The 21,168-nt window shown below is 35.5% G+C and overlaps 1 protein-coding gene across 14 annotated transcripts in view; it reads left to right on the plus strand.

Moving 5' to 3' along the window:
• The window catches only part of doc2b (double C2-like domains, beta), a 411,729-nt gene that overhangs the window by 208,681 nt on the left and 181,880 nt on the right, over positions 1–21,168 (plus strand). For 12 of the 14 annotated variants that reach the window (XM_017356366.3, XM_073951541.1, XM_068221539.1 and 9 more), the window contains one exon: positions 14,013–14,198. In XM_017356366.3, coding sequence (XP_017211855.1) covers positions 14,013–14,198 — 186 coding nt within the window. Of the gene's footprint in view, positions 1–13,558; positions 14,199–21,168 lie in introns of those variants that run through there. The other 2 variants (XM_068221541.2, XM_009301903.5) reach the window with 1 other exon arrangement.

Below are 21,168 nucleotides of genomic sequence, written 5' to 3' on the forward strand. Positions count from 1 at the left end.
ACTCAGATCACTCGCACGCCCCCATACTGAATGTAACCCCAAACCATGATTTTTCCTTCACCAAACTTTACCGATTTCTATGAGAATCTTGGGTCCATGTGGCTTCCAATAGGTCTTCTGTAGTATTTGCGATAATTAGGATGAAGGTCAACAGATGATTCACTGGAAAATCAACCTTCTGTCACTTTTCTGAATGATCAACTAGAAATCAAGTTTTCATTTGTTGTTCTTACAACTAGGATTGACAACAAGACTTTTGTCAGGTAGTGTATATTATCTGGTATTGCTTGATGAATAAATGCAATAAAATACGCTAGGAAACTTTTCTGAAACATCAGAATTTCAGTAAATGTTTTTAAGTTTAAAGTAGTAATAAAAATAGCTGGTTATGAAAGTCAAAACATATTTTAACAATGCTTTGACAACATAAATGTAATGTTTAGGTACATAAACATCTATTAAAGGTCTCTTGAAGTGCTTTCAAATAGCTTTTTTATTCAATGTTTTGACATAATCTCAACCGAAACAATAAGAGATGGCAGTACAGAGTGTAGCTCCTTTCCCTATTTAAAAAAAAAAACAATAGCGTTTTGTTTTATCAAAGGTCTGCCAGTGAGAGTGGTTGAGCTTAAGCACATCAAATGTGAGGTGTCTTGAAGGGGGCGGGGCATGTCAAATACTGGAGAGCGTTTGATTGATTTGATGAGAAACTTATAAGGTGACGTGAGTATCACTGTTGATCCATTTACTGATGGTGGAAGTGAAAAACTACAAGCCTTACATGTTAAAATAGGTTTTATATCTTCTAAATGCAAATTTAGTCACCGTTTTAATGCACATTAGCTTATAGATATACTAAAACTAACAATACTGATAGTAACATCTAAAAAAAAAACTTTCATTTTCAACTTTAAAAAATGTCATGGGATCTTTTAGGGTAGATATACAGTAGTCAACATTTTAGTGGATCATCAACTTTCATCAAACGTGTCCTAAAATTATTAAGCAACACCCATTCGAAACGATGACTGCTGTATACAGCAAATTCCAGAACAAGTGTCCATCAGAAGGTTGCTCACGCCAGGGAATGAGAACAAAGAATATGCTGATACTAACCACTAATATGCTGGAAGTCCCATCTCTGAAGTCATCAAAAGCCATTTTTCAAAAAGACATTTAATGTTGTTACGAATAAACTACATATTTAAAATCTAAACAACCATATTCTTGTCTGAATAACCTTTCAAAATACATATTGATCTTCAACAGCCACAGTATTTGTCAAACTTAATAAGTTTAGTCCTGTGCTATGACATTGCTGTGGGTGGAGTGACACTGGTGAAGAGGCTGTAAAAGTGCCACTGTCTCTAAAGAACGAAAAACTAAATATTGTGCTGATTAACAACCCTAATTATATTAATATTATTAAAGAGACTGAATTGATTTCACAATCACACATCTTGTTTATGTTGTATATTAAGTAGTTAGAAGAGTGAAACATGTTTCGTATTTCTCAACGTTAACAAATTGCACAAGTAAAACACTTTTTTATTAACTCACCAGAGCTTACAATTTTTTATTCATTTAATTATGTAAATACTCATGTTGTAATGTTAATATTCAACCCAGGCCCATTCTAAAAATGTACCACTATATACATTGCTGGAGTATGGCAAATAAGTCTCAGCAGGTAAGTTTTTTTCTGCAGTTTTTATTTTCGGGAATCCACAAGAGGCCGCTGTGTACGGTTTTTCAAATCTCAAATTTCTCTCGCGAGTGCCATTTGCACCTGCTATTCTCACGTAAATCCACCAGAGGCTGCTGTCGACTGACTGACTGACCGACCGACTGATTGACTGACCCAACCTCCTCCTTCCCTAAACCCAACCAATAGTGTTTTCAAAAAGCACAGATTGACCCTGTCACCCACTTCCCTAAACTCAGCCAATAGCGTTTTCAAAAGCACTGATTGACCCGCCCACCCCTTCCCTAAACCCAACCAACAGTTTTTAAAAGCAATCCAGAAAAATAATTTTTTTAACACATTTTCAGATTTTACCACCCTATTTATCTTCGACAGACTCAACCCAATCATCGTGGTCAACTCCTGTCTGTGTCATTCATGGCTAGCTACTAGACAAACTGGTAACATCAGGAAAGCTGTTCATATGAAGGTAATTGGTCAGCTGGTAAGCACGAAAAGGAACGGCATCATAGCACCCCGTAGCGTTTGTTTTAAATACAAAACGAAGCCATACGTACTTACATAATTTGCGATCTCTAGGAATGTAAATAGGGCTACATTTTCAGAATGAGCCTATGTTGTTAATATTGGTTTGTTTTAAAATCAAAAACATCAATGTTCAGGGTCAAATCAGGTGATTACGCAGTTCAATATTGTGCTATTGGGTTAAGTTGGCTTTTCCTCTGAATATTGTAGCATGTGTGTAATTTATCCTCTCAGCAGGATAAGACTATTGAAAATATAATTTTTGAAAATCTGTTAACTGCTCCTTTAAAGGGCATCTCCTAGACAGACCCCTGTTGGCTGCTTCATTAATTAACATCATATTTATGGGTACATTTCACATTCACAGCATGGTTGGGACCATTTCAAATTTTTGCATTCACCTTAAAATGTAGAAGAGTAATGTTTATTGTGACAGGCTCACAATCCTGTCTCACTTGTTCTGTGCACTGCCGGCAACCTACTGTAACATCTGTACACCTTAGAAAGGGGTATTAAGATTTTGTGTTTAGATTAGTCGGTTTATATTAAGTGGCCTTAACTAATATGTACTTACACAGGAATTAATAGTTTGTTACAATGTAAATACATGTATTTACTGTGTACTTATGCTTGATTAAATACATGTATGTAATTACATCTATAATTATTTTTTGTAATTACATTTTTAAATGCACTGTTGACCATCCCTTACACCTTAACCCACCCTTAAACCTACCCATACCACCAAACCTGTCCATAACCCAACCTCTATCCCAACTCAAAAGCACCACAAGTGTTCTCAAATACATTATAAACACAGTAAGTACATTGTATTTATTTTTTGATGTAAGTACATACTAGTTAAGGACACTTAATATAAAGTGGGAAGTTGTTTCTGCTGTGTATGAGTTAACACAACTCTTTGTTTGATTTCCCTGCATCTTAAAACAACAAAGACACATCAAAACATGTAGTTATCCTTACCTTTATGTTTTAAAAAGTCTTCACAAACCTGTTGCAGTTCACAATAAGTACATCCAAACCCATCATCCATGTCATTTATTGTGGAATGTGATGTCAGTCGGAGAGAAATGTAGAAACAGTTGTTTTGCCATTTATAGGTTGTTGTGCTCTCATTTTGTTAATGATTATTGTATTATTGTTTTCGGAAATTGAGGTATTGTTTTTTTGAATGTTTATAGATTTATTTTGTTTGAATAATATGAACTTTTATGCCTCGTTCCACTGAGTGGTACTGTTCAGTTTTGTACGGTATGGGTCACCTTTATCAGGCTTGTGTCTCCACCGCCAAAATGTATCAATGGTACTCTTTTGGTGAACGTGGTGTACGAGAGAAAGTTGCAGTCAATGTCTTTGTTATTTGAGGAAATGTAAAGGTAAAGCTGTATTGGTTGTTCACATACAGTATGAGAAGCATGCGTGTAACCATATCAACATGACAGGATGTGCACAAAGCAACTGGGATTAAAAGATCTGTTCAGCTCTCTGTGATCGTCAATCATCATCAAATGTGATCAAGAATGAGTTTTACAAGTTTAAAACATTTTTAAAACAGTGCATGTTTGTAGTAAAATCGCTGTAATTCACCACCACATCTGCGTGTCAGCACAATGATAAAAGAAGGCACTTCAATCCCGGTTTGTGGATGTTAAATCAGGTTTATTTTGTACATTAACATGACTGATATCCATACAGCAGTGGATATTAACATGTATCCTGTCACATTTGAAAAAAGACTTATGTTAAATCTTGAAAAAGGGGTAAAGTATGTGCCCTTTAAAGTAAAAGCTGCATCTTTCTTTACTCCTGTACTCAACCTTTTTATTCCAAACCTTTATGTGTTTCTTAAGTTGTAGTAGTAGAATTGTTTTTTACTATGGAGCTCAGTAAGCTTAATTTATTTATAACTGGGCACACTGGGAATGTCAGCTTCACTGTAAGGCCTAAACATGAACTCTGAATCCCAATAACTAAACTTGAAAAGTTCACATATCTAAAAGTGAAGGAATGCGGTTGGAAATCTCACTGGAGCTACCAAACTCTCCTTGAACAAGTCATTTTAAAGCAGCTGAAAGACAAGTGAAGTAGGTGTGCTTGTGTGTGTTAATATTGGCGTCCCTGAGCAGTTTGTTCGTTTCACCTCTTCAGTTCTCCTGTCATTTTTAGAACAGGTGAGAGCTCTTCAGTGTGCAGCACAGACTCATATTATATGGCCTATTTCTGCTCTTTATGAATTCATATGTGAGCGCTCCATCACCAACGATAGCTGGTCTGTGTAGGAAATCTCGCTGCAGATTTTTCAAATCCCTTACTTTGAAATGTTTGAGTTGTACTCCAAATAATTTAAAGACACTATGGGGGAGTGAATGTCAGAGATACCAAAGAGAGAAATCTGGCATACGCTGATGAATTAATAGCTGAAATATCTCACCATCTCTGTTAGCTGTCAGGGTTTAGAACAGTTATAGTTATTAAAACAGAATACTGTACATATTTTTCATAAGTCAGAACAAGTGTGATTTTACATTCTTACTGCCTATGACAATTCAACTGTATAAGACAAATATGACGTAAAACTGGTTAAACAGCCTAAAATGCATTGTTATTAGTCAGATCTCTCAATCTTGTGACTTAAACATTTTGACTGCGTCTGAACGTTAAGCAATATTACAAGAATATAATCAATACTTAATATGCATAAATATATTATTTATATTTCTTATATTCTTTATACTAACATACTTACAAATATTTTTCATTTTGTAACCAAGATTAGCTGTTTTATTTGCTGTATTAAGTAAATATGTTTGGATTTGGAGAGTCTAACTGTATTCAGGTACAGATATTAAGATTTTAATTAAATGAATGTAAGTAAATAACATTTCAGTGTATATAACAAAATAACTACATGAATATTTGATAAAATTTCCCAGTGATGGGCTGCGGCTGAAAGGGCATCCGCTGCCTAAAACATATGCTGGATGAATTGGCGGTTCATTCCGCTGTGGTGACCCCTAAGTAATAAAGGGACCAAGTCAAAAAGAAAATTAATTAATCTTTGATAAAACTGCAAATGTAAATTCTTTTACGCACTTGGTTTAAATGTACTTGAAATCTCAGTCATATGCCTTAAAAAACAAACAAGCCAATGAAAAACTTTCACACTATTAAGTTTAAACTTCACAATGACTCAACAATGACAAGTGCCAGAACATCTGTATTTGTTTTGGTCACTTTAACCTTCCCAATGCCAGTTTAGCCAATTCTATTTCAGCACCCCAGGTTGCCTTGGTGGAAACATATTTGATTCATTCAGTCAGGAAGGTTCTTAAAGTATGTGCCCACTACCGAAAATGCAAACTCTGGTGGACAGTAGCAGAGTCCGAAATGAGAAGCAGATTCAGAGTTCCACATGAGGTGGTTATTAATTAGCAAATAATACAAATATTACGAATGTAAACATTAGGAGAGCAGGTTCCATTGTAACCCTGTGTCCTAACAGCACGCTACGTGACGAGATTTGCAGTGATAAGCAACTTGGCTGTATGCACCAGACGAAAGATGACACCATTCAGAAGCATAGAATAGTGCACTCACTGCATTCCAACGAAATGGTAAGGTTTATAATCTAATTAATACATATTAAACCTCTTTAACATTATTAAATGTAGATGCTGAGTCACTCGTGTTTAGTTCTAAAGTTCAATTTCAGACGGTTTATTTTGTTTTCAAGATCTGAGGTGAACTATCTGCTGCTGCTTTCAAGTAAAATGTCATTCAAACTCGCATTATTACCGTTATGCACAAAATGTAGCACATGCGGTGATCATTGTCAGTTTATCTTGTTCAGCTGCAAGAAATGGAAGCCGTTGAAATATACATTTCAGGTGTTGGTTAGAACAAAACACCTTTTAATGTGGAAAAATCCTGTTGATGTCATCAATCTGGCTACCTGCGCTTGTGTGCATTTTGCACCAGAAGTGCAATACTTAGTTCAACCACTGGGTGTCAAACTTACATACCACACTAGAGGGAGCCAACCAGATTTCTTGTGGCGCGGGAATAAATTTGAGAATAAAACACAGTAGCTGTCTGTAACTCTGGTGTAATTTGAATGGGTGCGGGCGTTCAAACAATATAGTGCTCCAGAGATTTTTTTAGGTGGCACATTTAATTGCTATACATTTAACATTCTTCATTGGCCCAATATGTACCTGCTATGTGTATAGAAATAATGCTGATATGAGATATAGTAGTTGCCAAATATATTGAGTGGATATGTTTGTGAATCTGACTTTGCAAGAGTCAGTGCCTCACCAGCCACAAACCTTGTCTCATCACAAAGAGGCAAATAAAACTGACATTTAGCCTGCACTCCCTGCACAAACTACAGTTTTATCTGTTATCTCTCTCTTTTGGTAGTACCCAATTTTAATGTGAGATTTTGGAAACCAGATCTCATAAGCGGGAATAGTCGGGTCGGGTTAAAAAACGCAGTGGGTCGGGAGCAGGTAAACAAAGACTGAATATACGGCGGGAGCGGTCAGGTGCAGAACAAAACCTGGCAGGAGCGGGATTAAAATTTCAGTCCCGTGCAGATCTCTATACTACAACTTAAAGTTGAACTGGCATCTTGAGATGTGACTCTTGTGGATTTGCATATTGCGATATCGATGCTGAAACTATATAATGTGAAGCACCATTGTACTCGCCACCACTGAAGAATGATCATAATTAAAACAGTATACTGTACATTTTATTTTTATCAGGCAGAACAAAAGTGGCTTTTACCTTCGTTTTTATAAAAAATGTCACTACCTGTGAACTTTGCCTTGAATGGCCTTCCTGAGTCACATTTGGTCTGTTTCTGTCTCCAAAGGTTCACTCTGTGCTCTGGAGCCTCGTAGAAATGACATTTGATCTCAGCCAAGGGCCAGAGCAGCCAATATTCACTAACCCATTTTATCCTCTGATTACCGCGGCCAGATTGGATTAAGAACCATGCCTATAAAGAGCCATTATGGACAGGCCAAGTTATGAATTGTACATGGACAGCCAGAAAGAGAATGAGATGGCTAAAACAGGAAATGAGCTGAAAGTGCACTGTTGTTGGTGGGTTTTTTTATATTAAGGCATCTCATGTTTCAGATAATTATAAGATTTTGACATCTAAACCAGCTAAACTCTGAGCAGAAGGGTGAGGTCTTTGGACACTTGTCAGTTCATCAAGGTGGTTAAGAGACTTTGAGAAGCATGTAGACTAGATTAAACAAACACCAAATCATTTAGACTGGCTTAAAAAGGATTGTTTATCCAATAAAAGTAAATAAATAAGCTGGTCCAAGATCTTTATAAATTAAGGTTTCTCAAGAATTTGAACATCCACTTGTTTTTTGTTTTGTTTTGTTGTTTTGTTTTTATTATTTTTTTGTTTATTTTTTCTGTTGATGTTGTTGTTGTTGTTGTTTTGTGTCATTTTGTTTGTTTCATTTTGTTTCCTTTTGGGATGTTTTGTTTATAAATTTTGTTTTGTTGTTAATTTTTGCATTATTTGTATTTATATAATTTGTTGACAATAAATGGCTGTATAATTTAAATTATATAATTATTTTGTTTTTATTCAGGAATACTGAGATTTGTGTGGTTTTGTTTTGTCGTTTTGTTTTGTTTATTTTTTTCTTTGTTTTGTGTCATTTTGTTTTGTTTATAGATAATATATGTCTTTATTTTAACTTAATATTCATTATTTACATAGTGTTGATATAATAATAATTATTGTTTTTGTTGTTGTTGTTTGTAGTATTAGTAGAAGTAGTAGTATTCATCAAGATTGAGAATTTTCATGTTGGAAAAAAATACTCTTTTCTGTTTCTGATCATTATTAGTTTTTTACATTAGCATTCCTTCTTCAAATAAATATTGTTTGTACCAATTAAAATCTGACCAGAATGATGCAGTTTTTAGGCACTTGTCAGTTCATCAAGTGGTGTAGCAGCTTAGAGAAGCTGGTAGACCAGCCTAAACAAGACGAGACCATGGCTTTAGAAAACAATGCAGTTCTTTAGAGCAAGAAACAGAAAAAAATTGTTTTGTATGTTTTTTGTCTTGTTTCTTTATAAATGTATTTATTTTGGGGTGAAGTATGACTTTGTTTTGTTTTTATTTATTTTTTATTATGCATATTTATATAATGTGTCGACTATATATATATATATATATATATATATATATATATATATATATATATATATATATATATATATATATACACATATAATTATTGTGTTATTTAGCAACACTAAGATTTGTCTTGTTAGAAAAAATTGATGTCTCTTATGTAGCGTCTGTGTTCGAAGGTATTTTCTGGATAGCTTGAATCACTTTCAGTGGCAGTAAAGAATTCATTCGACATGAATGAGACTGACTTCGTGACCATGGAAATGCATCACATTTTGCATCATTAAAGTCATTTAAACACAGTTTTCTGGCTGACTTTATATCAGCAAATTTACATAATAAAATGCTTGTTCAATAGCAGCCCATTCGGGTGCATTGTTATGCAGGAAAATAACTCCCTGGCTCCTTGCCTACATCCAGCGTGCACTATTTTTCTAGCCGTCACTATGTTCACAGCTACATTTCTGTGCCAGGCTTTAGAATCAATAAATTAATAACCTGCACATTATCAGTATGAGGAACGGCAGCAGCTGTGCTTTTTTTCTCTTTTGAAGCGCTCTTTGGAGGTAATCAAACTTTTTTTTTCTCCCCTGCCTTTTTTTTTTTAACCATGACTCTTCCGGAAGCTCAAAAGAAAGGATCTCCAGAAGGATTTACGGAAATAGACAAAAAAATAATGAGCTTCCCTCTCACCAAGTGTTTTCCACTGAAGAATTACAACGAGCATGGGGGCGACTCCTTAATTATAAGAGTAAATGAACTGCTTTTTTTCCTCCTAATGATACCATGTGGGAAATGCCAAACATTTGGATCTAAATTATGAACAACCATTTAAAATCCTGATTGAATAACATCACACTATATCCCACATACAGTACATATCCCTGGCCGTCATTCATTAATTTCTCCATTCCTCTTCCCTTGTTAAAAGCGACACCATCAGTCGAGAGCTGCATTTTCATCTCGCCGAGGTCCCTGAAGAGAGTACATCAAGATTACTCACTGTTTTTGCTATAAATCTTTGCTATTGTAAAATGCGAGAATGGCTTTTGCCTGTAATTCATCATAGCCGTAAAGCGGGAGACGACTTGAATAGCCCCCTGCTAGTTTTCATAAAGCAACAGAGCCGCTGATGCAATTTTCCCAGTAAATGTCTTCACCGTCGTTATTTGTCATGACACAGAAATCAGTTTAGGAGAAGTTCATGTAGATAAGCGATATGAATATAGTGATCCCCCAAAGACTGTTTCAACACTCCTTTAAAATGCCCGAAAGCCATTGTGTTGGATGACAAAAATACAGCCAATTTGAAACTTGACTTGACGTTTCATTTCAAGCCTCTGGGGGTCCAGTTTTGGACAGTGAATGTAAAAAGGGCAGCACTTTACTTGATGGAATGTTCGTAAGACTTCATAATCATGACATGATGAATGAGATTTTATGTAACTGTCATTAAGTGTCATTCACTCTGTTATGACATTTTAAATTGAAAGATGACATTGTTTGTTATAACTTGACATAACTTGACAGACTAAATTTGTCATAAAGATGATTGAACATATTCAAATCAAAACTCAAAACCCACTTTTTAAGATGGCTTTTAATACTTAATTTTATCTGCTCTTTTTTGTGTATATTTTATTATTTCTTTTGTTGTTTTAGTGCTCTTGTTGATTGTACGGTGTCCTTGAGTTGCTAGAAAGGCGCCTTTAAATAAAATGTATTATTATTATTATTATTATTATTGTCGTGAGGTCATAATAATTGTGAATATTTTCTCTGATCACTTACAGTGGAACAAACTGTATTTGTCATTAAAATGTCTCATTAAAAGTGTCAATAATATGTCAAATTATTTTAGGAGTGTCATTAATGACAAATTTAGCTTGTATCACTGTAGTTGAGGTCAAAAATTATTTTAATGATGCTGTTATAAAATGTATGACTTATTTATAATAGCTTAAAAACAATCATGTTTATGACAGATTTATAACAAGTTTTGTAGTTTTTGTAATATCAAGTTGTCAAGACAAAGACAAAAACAGGTTGTGATGTATTTGTTTATGTGAAGTTGTCATAGCAAACATTAGGTGCATCCGACTTGAACCACCGCAGCAGCCGGCAATCAATGAGATTAGCCGAGCGCAGACGAGGCTGTCAGGTCGGACACCCTGGGCTCGTGTTTTGCTGCATGATGACAAATCACATGGCGAAATCAATGATTTATTTATTTATTTATTTATTTATTAATCCAAACTCATTAATGCAAATAGATTGAACAAAAGGACATTCCCAAAATAAGTGAGCTACATTTTCAGAGGAAATTTCATACATCAGTGTTGCTTTTAAATTTCTTTTATTTTTTTTTAAAAAAACGGCATGACAGGATAAAACTATTTAAAAATGTATATTTTATAGAATATTTTACTATTTTATAGAATAATTATTTTTCTCAGTTTGTTAAGAAAACGTTATGGGAGTGGCATGATCAATAATGACTATTATATTACAAGTTTGTAAGACAAATTTGAGTTGATATTTGTTTGTTCACTAAAAATTTAAATCATATATGGAGCTGTATACAGTAAAGGGTCTGTATAAAAAGTGATTCAAAATAAATCTATGCAAACAATGTAGACTTTGTATAAAAAATGTTTTACCAAAAAAGATGATTTGGCCTACTGCAGTAAAATATTCGAAGTGTTTTGATAAGCACAATGTGTAGAAGATGGAGATGGCATAAAAAGTTCATTCTTTGTTTGGAAGTTTGTGACACGGAAGTTGTCCAATAATAAACGCGAAACGCACGTGGTTGTTGTCATGCGGGGAATCCAGCTAATCATGTAATATCGGTGTCGTCATTGAAGCCCCTGCACCGGCTAAATAAATCGTCTGATCTCGGAGCACTGTCCAGGTACTTTGATGGCATCAGCGCAACGTCAAGCCGGACAAAATATCTAACCAGCATGCACCGCTTTAAGACAGATTTCGATCAATTTGTGCATCGTTATATAAAGTCGAACGACCTAATGTCATCTTTACATTTAAAATGACACAACTGTGAGATTGACACTTAATGACAGCTATCATAAGCTTGCATAAAAGCTCACTCATTCATGTCATGATTATAAAGGTTTCATGGCAGTCTAATGAACACCCCTTTAAGTAAAGTGTTACTGTAAAAACAGTAGTACTGAATTTATTGTTATTATTATTATTTATTTTTAAATTATTCTAAATATATTTTGTGTTACACAGAAGTTAAGCAAGCCTCAAATGACACAGCAATGAGTAAATAATGGCAGAAATTTTATTTTTTATCTGAACATGTTGCACATATATGTACAGTAGCAGAGTATAGAAGAAAAACTTGGTTTTAAGCACTAAAACAATGTGTTATGCACCTTTTTTCATGAGGATGAGACCTGTTCAATGTGTTTTTCTTAAAATTACTATGATTTCCACTATGACATAATCCCTCAGTGTTACACTCATTTATATACCAATTAATCTGGTTTGACATACAGAACAAGAATCATTTGATGGTATATTCAAATACTTTATTTACAGATCACAATATGGCTCAACATAGTAATGAATTGTCATTTAAATGTTTATACTTTGCTACTATCCTTCAGACTATTAGGTTTTACCAATTTGTCAACAATACATAAAAAAAGTTTGTTTTGACACCATATACAGTATGTGTGTGTACAGTGTATATTTATTGTTTATAAATATGTATAATAGAATTATTAGCCCCCTAAATTATTACTGTAGCCCCCCTGTTTATTTTTCCCCAATTTCTGTTTAACGGAGAGAAAAATTTTCCTACACATTTCTAGACAATAGTTTTAACTAATTTCGAATAACTGATTTATTTTATCTTTGCCATGATGACAGTAAATAATGTTTTACTAGATATTTTTCAAGACACTTCTATACAGCTTAAAGTGACATTTAAAGGCTTAACTAGGTTAATTAGGTTAACGAGGAAGGTTAGGGTAACTAGGCGAGTTATTGTGTAACGATGGTTTGTTCTGTAGACTATCGAAAAAATATATAGCTTAAAGGGGCTAATAATATTGACCTTAAAATGTTTTTTATTATTATTAAAAGCTGCTTTTATTCTTGCCAAAATGAAACAAACAAAAATTTCTCTAGAAGAAAAAAGATTATCAGACATTATGTGAAGATTTCCTTGCTCTGTTAAACATCATTTGGGAAATATTTAAAAAAGAAAAAAAAATGATCAAAGGAGGGCTAATAATTCTGACTTCAAGTGTGTATATATATATATATATATATATATATATATATATATATATATATATATATATATATATATTTATAAATAAATTAATTAATAAAATTTAATCACAAAATTTTCCACAAGTTTCTGGGAGTTACCACCACAAAATCAGTAAATTTTTTTTCGCAAAATCATGAAAAACTAGGGGGTCTGATATATACGTATGTAATACAAATAATATATGCATTTAAATACCAACAAAATTGTTTTATATAGATTTGTTTCTATATATGTATGTGTATCGCATATACATAATACATTTATATACACGTACATATATTATATCAAAATATATTATATCATTACATATATTATGTCATTATATTTTGATATTTAATTTGACAATTAAATGACTCCATTGGCATCATCTGCACTTTAAAAACACTTACCTAAATACAGCATTATCAATCTGTCTACTTTACCCCCATCTTAATAGCTGGATTGATGTTTAGCCTGGCACGTCTGACTTTAGGCATTTAGCACCTGTTGCTGGTAATTGTGCTTGAGTTTAGCACATGGCGTGTGTCTGCGACGGCACTTCAGTCAGACGCTAGACTGAAGAGAGAGGAGGAACAGGCAGAGATAACCCAGCGGCTCTCTCGCTCTAACAGATGGACTAATAGCATAATTAAGTAGCCGCACGCCCGGTTCCTGTTTACCGTCGTGTTGCTAAGCAATGACATCAGCCAATCCCTCTGTCCCTCTTTATAATCCTGCCCCCTCCCTCTCTCTCTCTCTCTCTCTCTCTCTCTCTCTCTCTCTCTCTCTCTCTCTCTCTCTCTCACATGCATTCATCCCAGTAACAGTGTTAGCGTGCTGTAGTGGTCTGAGCGTGGCTCACAGACAGACGGCATGACCACAGTGAGCTGGAGCAGCCCGCAGTCTCTCATGTAGCCCGCCGCTGCGATCGCAAACTCACACACACACATACACACACACATACACACACATACACTCACACACTAAGGCACGCTCAGTTGCTTTTCAGAGATTACCAGAACCAAGAAGACTCTACTTTTGAATCTTGTTTTCTTTTTTATTTTTCTTCTTTTTTTTTATTTGTTTACTGCTACCACCCGCCGCCCCTTCAGCGGGTTCAGGGGTGGTGGCACATCCTCAGAAGGGCTGCATGAATGACACAACGCAAAGGCGAGAAGACGACCATCAGCATCCAGGAGCACATGGCCATTGATGTATGTCCAGGTCCCATTCAGCCAATCAAGCAGATATCTGACTATTTCCCCCGTTACCCACGGGGTCTCCCCCCCACAGCTCCTCCGGCCCTCAGCCGCGCTGGCTCCCTGCGGAGCAGCTCCACCAGCCAGAAGTCCGAGGGCCCACAAGCGGATGCCAACCGGGATGAGGACGACCTGGACCAAGCCTTCGGCGCCACTGCACTTGTGGCCAGCAAGAAAGAGGAAGAGCCGGACGTGGAGGGCTACGATTCAGACGACTCCAGTGAGTACTTCTCTCTTACTCTCTCTTTCTTCCTTTCTTTAGAATTGACAACTGTTGCCTCAGATTCCTCTGCCTGTTTGTTTCCGTCTGCATGCATGAGAGCGCAGCTCCACTGATTAATTCCTGGAAGTGCTTGTTGTTTTTGCGTTTTTTTGGCAATAGTGTCATGTGGATTACATCATGTAATGTGTTTGTTTCATCGATCCGCACACCTTTAAAGTGATTCTTGTGGACATCAGGTGCAATTCCTGCTGCATATCTATATCTGTGCAGCTCTTGTCTGTCCCAGATGTAAATCCTATTATGTCCAGTTTTCAATCATGGCAGCCTCTAGATTAGATAGCCTCCGCGGTCTCATGTGGCTATTCTATCGTTATCATGCTCTGTCTTGGACTGGGTTAATCTATACAGTGCCGAGCTCAACGTGTGTGCGCTGATGGAAACACAAGTGGCTTTAGAGCTGAACAAACGATGGGTCTGGATCTGCAGTAATCCCGGGTGGTTCGGGCATAGCACGAGCTGATCTGTTGGTGACAGATGTTAACCTTTGACCTGCATGCAATGCCAAGGGCGCACTGCGCAGCAAAAAATGTCATTATTTTGATCAGGAAGATATCAAAACATTCTTGAAGCAAAATCAGCTTTACAGAAAAACCAGACAAGCTTCATATGTGCAATGGCATCTTAAAAATCACACGCGAAATGCATATGGAACATAAGCGGAACACATGTGAATATGAAACATGGTTTCTGAATGTTTTCATTATATAATCATGTTCTTTTTCACATGAAAATGAGCAGAAACCATGAGTTGCATGTGTGTTTTACATTTGTTCTACATTTTTTATATAGAAAAGAAATGATACTTGGAAATATATGCAAATAACATATATGAGACACAAGTTCATGTTTGGATTTTTCATATATTTGTAAATATCTGGAAATGGCACACTTATATATTATTTTCAACCATTGGAATTACTAATGTGTACATATATGTTCAGATATAATGTCAATATATGAATACATATATTAAATTATAGCTAATATATTCGCATATAAACATATTTGCAATTAAAATAGCAGAATATTTTGACATATATGTTTGCATTGTGTATTTTTTGTATATGTAAAATGCCAATATGAACATATGTGTTATTTGCAAATATTGCTATATATGTACTGTGTGTGGGTTGTTCCACATGTGTTTACCAAAAGTTTACCCACAAAAGGAGCATTTGTTCAAAAACTGTTTGATTTTCTTTCTTATGTGCAAAAATAACAGGAGATATTTAGGGGTGTAATGTGATTGATACGAATCACAACCCATGCTTCGGAACACATGTGACCTGCGGATTAATGAAAAAAATTACGATCACAAATCACACGTATGAAAGCATTTATCCATTAAAATATAATGATGACGGGAAAAAAATTGTGTTAGGTTTTTCAGGATGCAGAGGGTTTCTTAGATTATTAAAGGGGTTTTCTGTAACTTGTTTAGCCTGCGTGAATGCATTCGGTATAAGCTGCACGATTAAGCATTAAAAGATCGGGATCTCAACACCCACGCAACATAAATTAGAAACAGTCGTGATTTGCACATGTTGATTAATTCTTCGAATCGCTGCATTCAAATCTGTTTAAAAAAAAAGCAAAAATCAAGAATTAAATGCAAGAATTAAGATTTAGTCTTTAGTTTACAAACAGTCAAGTTACACAAAAGTACTGGGATAACAGTTTATAGTTTAGATATAACCACTGATGTTTATGGTAAAGATTAAAATCACAGTCATATGCATTAAACTTGATGCTCAAAAACTAAAGTTGTAGGCAGCAATTACATTATTTAACCGATAGCTGGCGACAACCAGCCATCAAAAATATGCCACTGCATAACTCTTCAAAAATGATGCTTCTAGCAATGAAACATGAAGTGAATAACTGAATCATTTATTTAAATTGAGACTAAATATACAATTAAATATATTATTATAATAATATACACTTTATACATTTAGCATTATCAGAAACAGTAGTAGTAACAGTGACTTTTTCACAGTACTCAATATTTTACTATTTATTTTTATTCAGCTGATTATTTCTTTGTTTTATTTTTAATAAAATGACAGCTTCTAAGTTTTGTTTGTTAAAACCAAAAGTGTCTTGCAGTACAGTTTTTGCAATACATGGAGAGCAAATTACATTTATCTCCCCTCCTTTTTGGCTTTTCCCAATAAAAGGTTTGATTTGTAACTAAAAAAACCATAATATAATCTATTACACCACTAAAGATATTGTATATTGATAGTCAGCGGCTCCAAAACAATATTGATTCCGACTGACGTCCAACAGACATTTCTCAGAGTATCATGCTTTCTGTTCTACACAAAATAATGTCATACAGATTCGAACCAACATGAGGGATGAGAGGGGAATGACACCAAAAGCAGATTGATGGGAAACAACGAGCAATCTGTGGCACGTTAAGATGATCTGAAGTGCATCTCTGTCCTAGTGTAATTGCATGCTTTGCTGTCGACCGCAGTAATCAATATCAATCGCTCATGTCACAGGTTGACGAAACCCTCTGGCCGATATGACCATGCTTTCTTGTCTCTGTCTAATACATGTAGATATGCTGGTGTAACTGTTAAAGCAGAGGAATCGCGGATCTGGTGCGCCTGTTTTTCATGATAGATTAGCATGGAGCTATTGTGCCGTGATTCATCACCGTGTCGCTCTAAATCATAAGCCTCTTCCTGTGCTCTCGTTCTCGCCTGTTGTCTGAATCACAATGCACATATTAGTCGCACAACAGAGAGACAAATTAAATCCTAACCTGACATGTTTGTTATGTGACTCATGAAATACAAATAAGGCAATTACACTAATTTGCCAGAGCATTTAATGGTTGCAGCGTCTCACCAGGGATTTCAGCAGAGCAACATAGAGGAAGAAAACGGTCTCTGAGGGAGAAAACTTGAGGCTTCACTAATGCAACAGATGGATTACAAGGAACTTCCATAAACATTTGGCAATCGGCTGTGTGGGCAAATCATTTTTTGAGTCGAGTACTACAGGACAGATAGCAAACAGAGCAGTCTTCTGTCTCAGAGCTTAAATAAGATCTGGATCCAGACTTGAATTTTAGCTGAGCACTTTTTTTTTTCTGTTGCGAATGCACAACTGATTGTTTAGTAGTATCCTAGTGAAATTCTCAAATTACCCACAAGCCCCCCGTGAGGCCTGTACTGTGAAGGCAGACCCTTAGGGTTTGGTACCTCTAGTGGTTTCTGTGCACTGCTGTGTGACATATTCCTGAAGGTACACAGGAATAATTGTCAGTCTAAAGGGGCGTTTGCATTGACAGCTTTTTTGAAGTGACTGAAAATCGTTTGGATTTTAGCGATTCAGACTCGCATGAGCCATACTGATTTGTTGCTCAAATGAACTGATTGATTTGATAATGCTAAAAGTCTATTCTCAGGGTAGGTCTGATTAAAAATGGCTTGCTTACAGTTGTCTCTGCTAATTAAGATTGGACAGGAATATTTAAACGGATGGTTCAAGGCTGTCTCACTGCAATTTGTAACTTTTTGATTTAGTGGCTAATAGGGCTGGGCGATAAAATCAATATCGGAATTTACACCATTGTCACTAAAGATAAAAGGAAGATGAAGGTGAGGAAGGCGCGCAACTTGCACGACATGCACATGGGGGATTGTAAATGAAAAAGGATGTAAGGATGTCGCGTGAGTGGCTTTTTGGTTTCTTTTCTTGTGCATTACAGCCACTAGCACCCCATCTAAAAAAAAATTTAGCATAAGGGGTAATATAGACATTCAACTTCACAATTTGTAATGTTCAGCATGTATTTGAATAATGATGGTTAATTCCTTTACTTGAAAGTCCAGATTTGATTATCATAATTTGTTTTGTTTACAGAGTTTGAGGTTTACTGTATCATGATTATTCACACCTTACAGATGTTGATCTAGGCAAGGCAAGGCAAGTTTATTTATATAGCACATTTCATACACAGTGGCAATTCAAAGTGCTTTACATAAACAGGAATAAAAAAGACAAGTTTAGGACATAAAATGCAGACAATAAAAATGATTAAAAACAGATAAAAACAATTTAAAATGTGTTGAAATAGGTTATAAAAGGATGAAAAAGAAAACGAAAAACATAATAGTGCAATCTGTGGGACGCAGCACAGTACTCATACAGTAAAGGCACAGCTAAACAGATGTGTTTTCAGTCTCAATTTGAACATGCCTAATGTTGGTGCACATCTGATCATTTCTGTAAGCTGATTCCAGCAGCAGGGGGCATAGTGGCTGAAAGTCTTTATCTACCCTAAAGTTTGCCTTGATTTTTTAGCATTAACACTTTATCATTGCACACACTTAGTAAAAAAAAAGTTATGGGGTTTTTCTCTGAAGCAGCTTGAATTAAATTGAATTTAATCGTTTTTCACAATTGAAAGTCGAGATTTCAACACTTTGTAATCATGAGGTTATAGCTGCTTTCTGAGCAGTTTTGAGAAATTGAAATGAAAAGTGTTTGCATTCTGTTTAGCACGGGGAACAAGACTTGCATTGTGTGAATTTGATTTGTGTTTTTGGAACATGCAGAAAAAAATGTTTATTTAAAAAAAAAACTATAATTTACAATTAGAAGTTTTTGGCTCAATCATTAATTGAAGCAAATATGTTTAAGATACACAAACTGTATTTGTTTTAAATAAACTTTGTATCAAGTGGCCTTAACTAATATTTACTTACACTGAAACTAATAATTTATTACAATGTACTTAAATACATGTTTTTTATGTTTTATTTATGCTTGTTTAAATACTTGCATGCTATTACATTTGTAATCATATATACATATATTTAAATATTTGTTTTGTTTTTATCAAAATTAGGTTTATAGCAGTGTTCATGCTTATTTCATTCATTCACTCATTCATTCATTCATTCATTCATTTCATTTTCTTTTCAGCTTAGTCCCCAATTAATTGGGGGACACCATAGCGGAATGAACCGCCAGCTTATCCAGCATGTCCCTTACAACCACAACCCAACACTGGGAAACACCCATACACTCTAATTCACACACACACACACTCTACAGCCAATTTAGCTAATTCAATTAACCTACAGTATAGTGCATGTCTTTGGACATTTAGTGTGCATTTCTGGTAACACTTTAGTATAGAGACTGTAAGATTTGAGAGACCACAGATGCTTTAATGTCTTTGACAATACAAGTATGGGCTGAAAACACAGAGACAATTGGCTCCACACCCCACCAGATGGGAATACGGGAAAGTTCACTTCTCTCTTTTCCTTGATTTACATTTGAAGCATCTCCAGCACTCCCTTCTGTTCACTCACCCCCCTCTTCATCCAACTTACACAGAATGGTCATCTGAAAACGTGAAGGTTCTATCTCAATCCAAGTGACTTTATCTATCATGTTTGATATCATTCGAATGTCTCAGTGCGACTGGTGCAATGGTCTCATTCCCTCAGAAATAGACAATCAAAATAACAGATACATAACTTCAGGTATCTTTTGAACCAATACAAATAATAATTTGAATAGCAGCCCACTAGGTAAAGGCACACCCTCCTTTACCTAGTGGGCTGCTATTCAAATTATTATTTGTTCCCTATAGGCAGAAACTCTTCAGATATAACATGCCACTTAATGCAAATGCCTTTTGTTGTTACACACATACTTTAAACACCTCCTTGAAGGAGATTCTTGGTCTGACTATTTAAGGGAAAGATGTTCTTAAAGCTCAGACTAACACATTGGCATTTATTCAAGTGTACTTAGACTGTAAAAGACTAATAATGGGTTTTCTATTTAGAACAACAAAAATGGTTGAGATCAATCTAAATGTGGGTAGGCCTTCATAGAGCTATAATCGGGCCATAAAAATTAGGCCCGATGGGACCTGAGCCCGACAGAATTCGGCCCGAGCCCGACAGGTACATTTTGATTGACAGCTTTAAGAAGCCCGAACCCGTTTACAGCCCGACATTATTCAAATGTGCACAGGTACACAGCTCTTTTGGCTTTTTTCAAGAACGTGTCATTTATATGTTTTAACATAATTTATTCATAACAAACGTAGGCTATAGGCCACTTGGAAGTTGGAACAAAGACATTAAATAAGATCTCTGTAACATCTGAGCACTCTAAATAGGCCTAGGTACATACACTTAGCCTTTAAATTGGCCAACACACCAATGAAAAGTCTTTCTTAACAAATTAAATTAGAATAAATTATGACGGTATTTGGCAATAAAGAAATTAAGATAAAGGCTCTGCGGGATTTGTTTTGCCACTTCTCTTCTTTGTCTGGCCTTAAGGCGACGATGAAGCTGCATAATAAAAGAATACCCTAATGCCAACATTAGCCAACATTACATTATTAGCCTAATGTCAACATTAGCCAACATTACTCTGTCTACATTATGATTTTATGGTTTAAATAATAATTATTTATAATTTAAAAACCCTTTACTCACCAGGATTAGGCTATGTGTTTTTGTGAAGGTTCATTAGGCCTTTTGAATTTACTGGCTTTAGCGCTGTCCTGCGCTCAGGATTGTGCGTCTAGCAGCACTGAACACCCTTTCACTGCTGCTGATGCTACAGGCCGAGATGCAGAGTTCTGATCTGGCTAATTTTGCAAGTTTTGGGTAGGATTGTTTGTTCATCTTTTACCAGCCAAGGTAATCCATTTAATTTTCCATGACAGCAGTTTCAGTGTAGCGAGTGACCTCGTATTTTTATCTGTCAGCTTGCTGTTTACCGCTCTACCGTAACACGCAGTGTATGAGCGACCACCAAAATACCTTGGCGGCTAGAATGACCGTTCCTTCTGAACTGGTGACTTGCTTGACCACAGTCAAAATTTGCTCTTTTTAACTTCTCCGTCATA

This window comes from Danio rerio, chromosome 5, assembly GCF_049306965.1.
Source record: "Danio rerio strain Tuebingen ecotype United States chromosome 5, GRCz12tu, whole genome shotgun sequence".
NCBI lineage: Eukaryota > Metazoa > Chordata > Actinopteri > Cypriniformes > Danionidae > Danio > Danio rerio.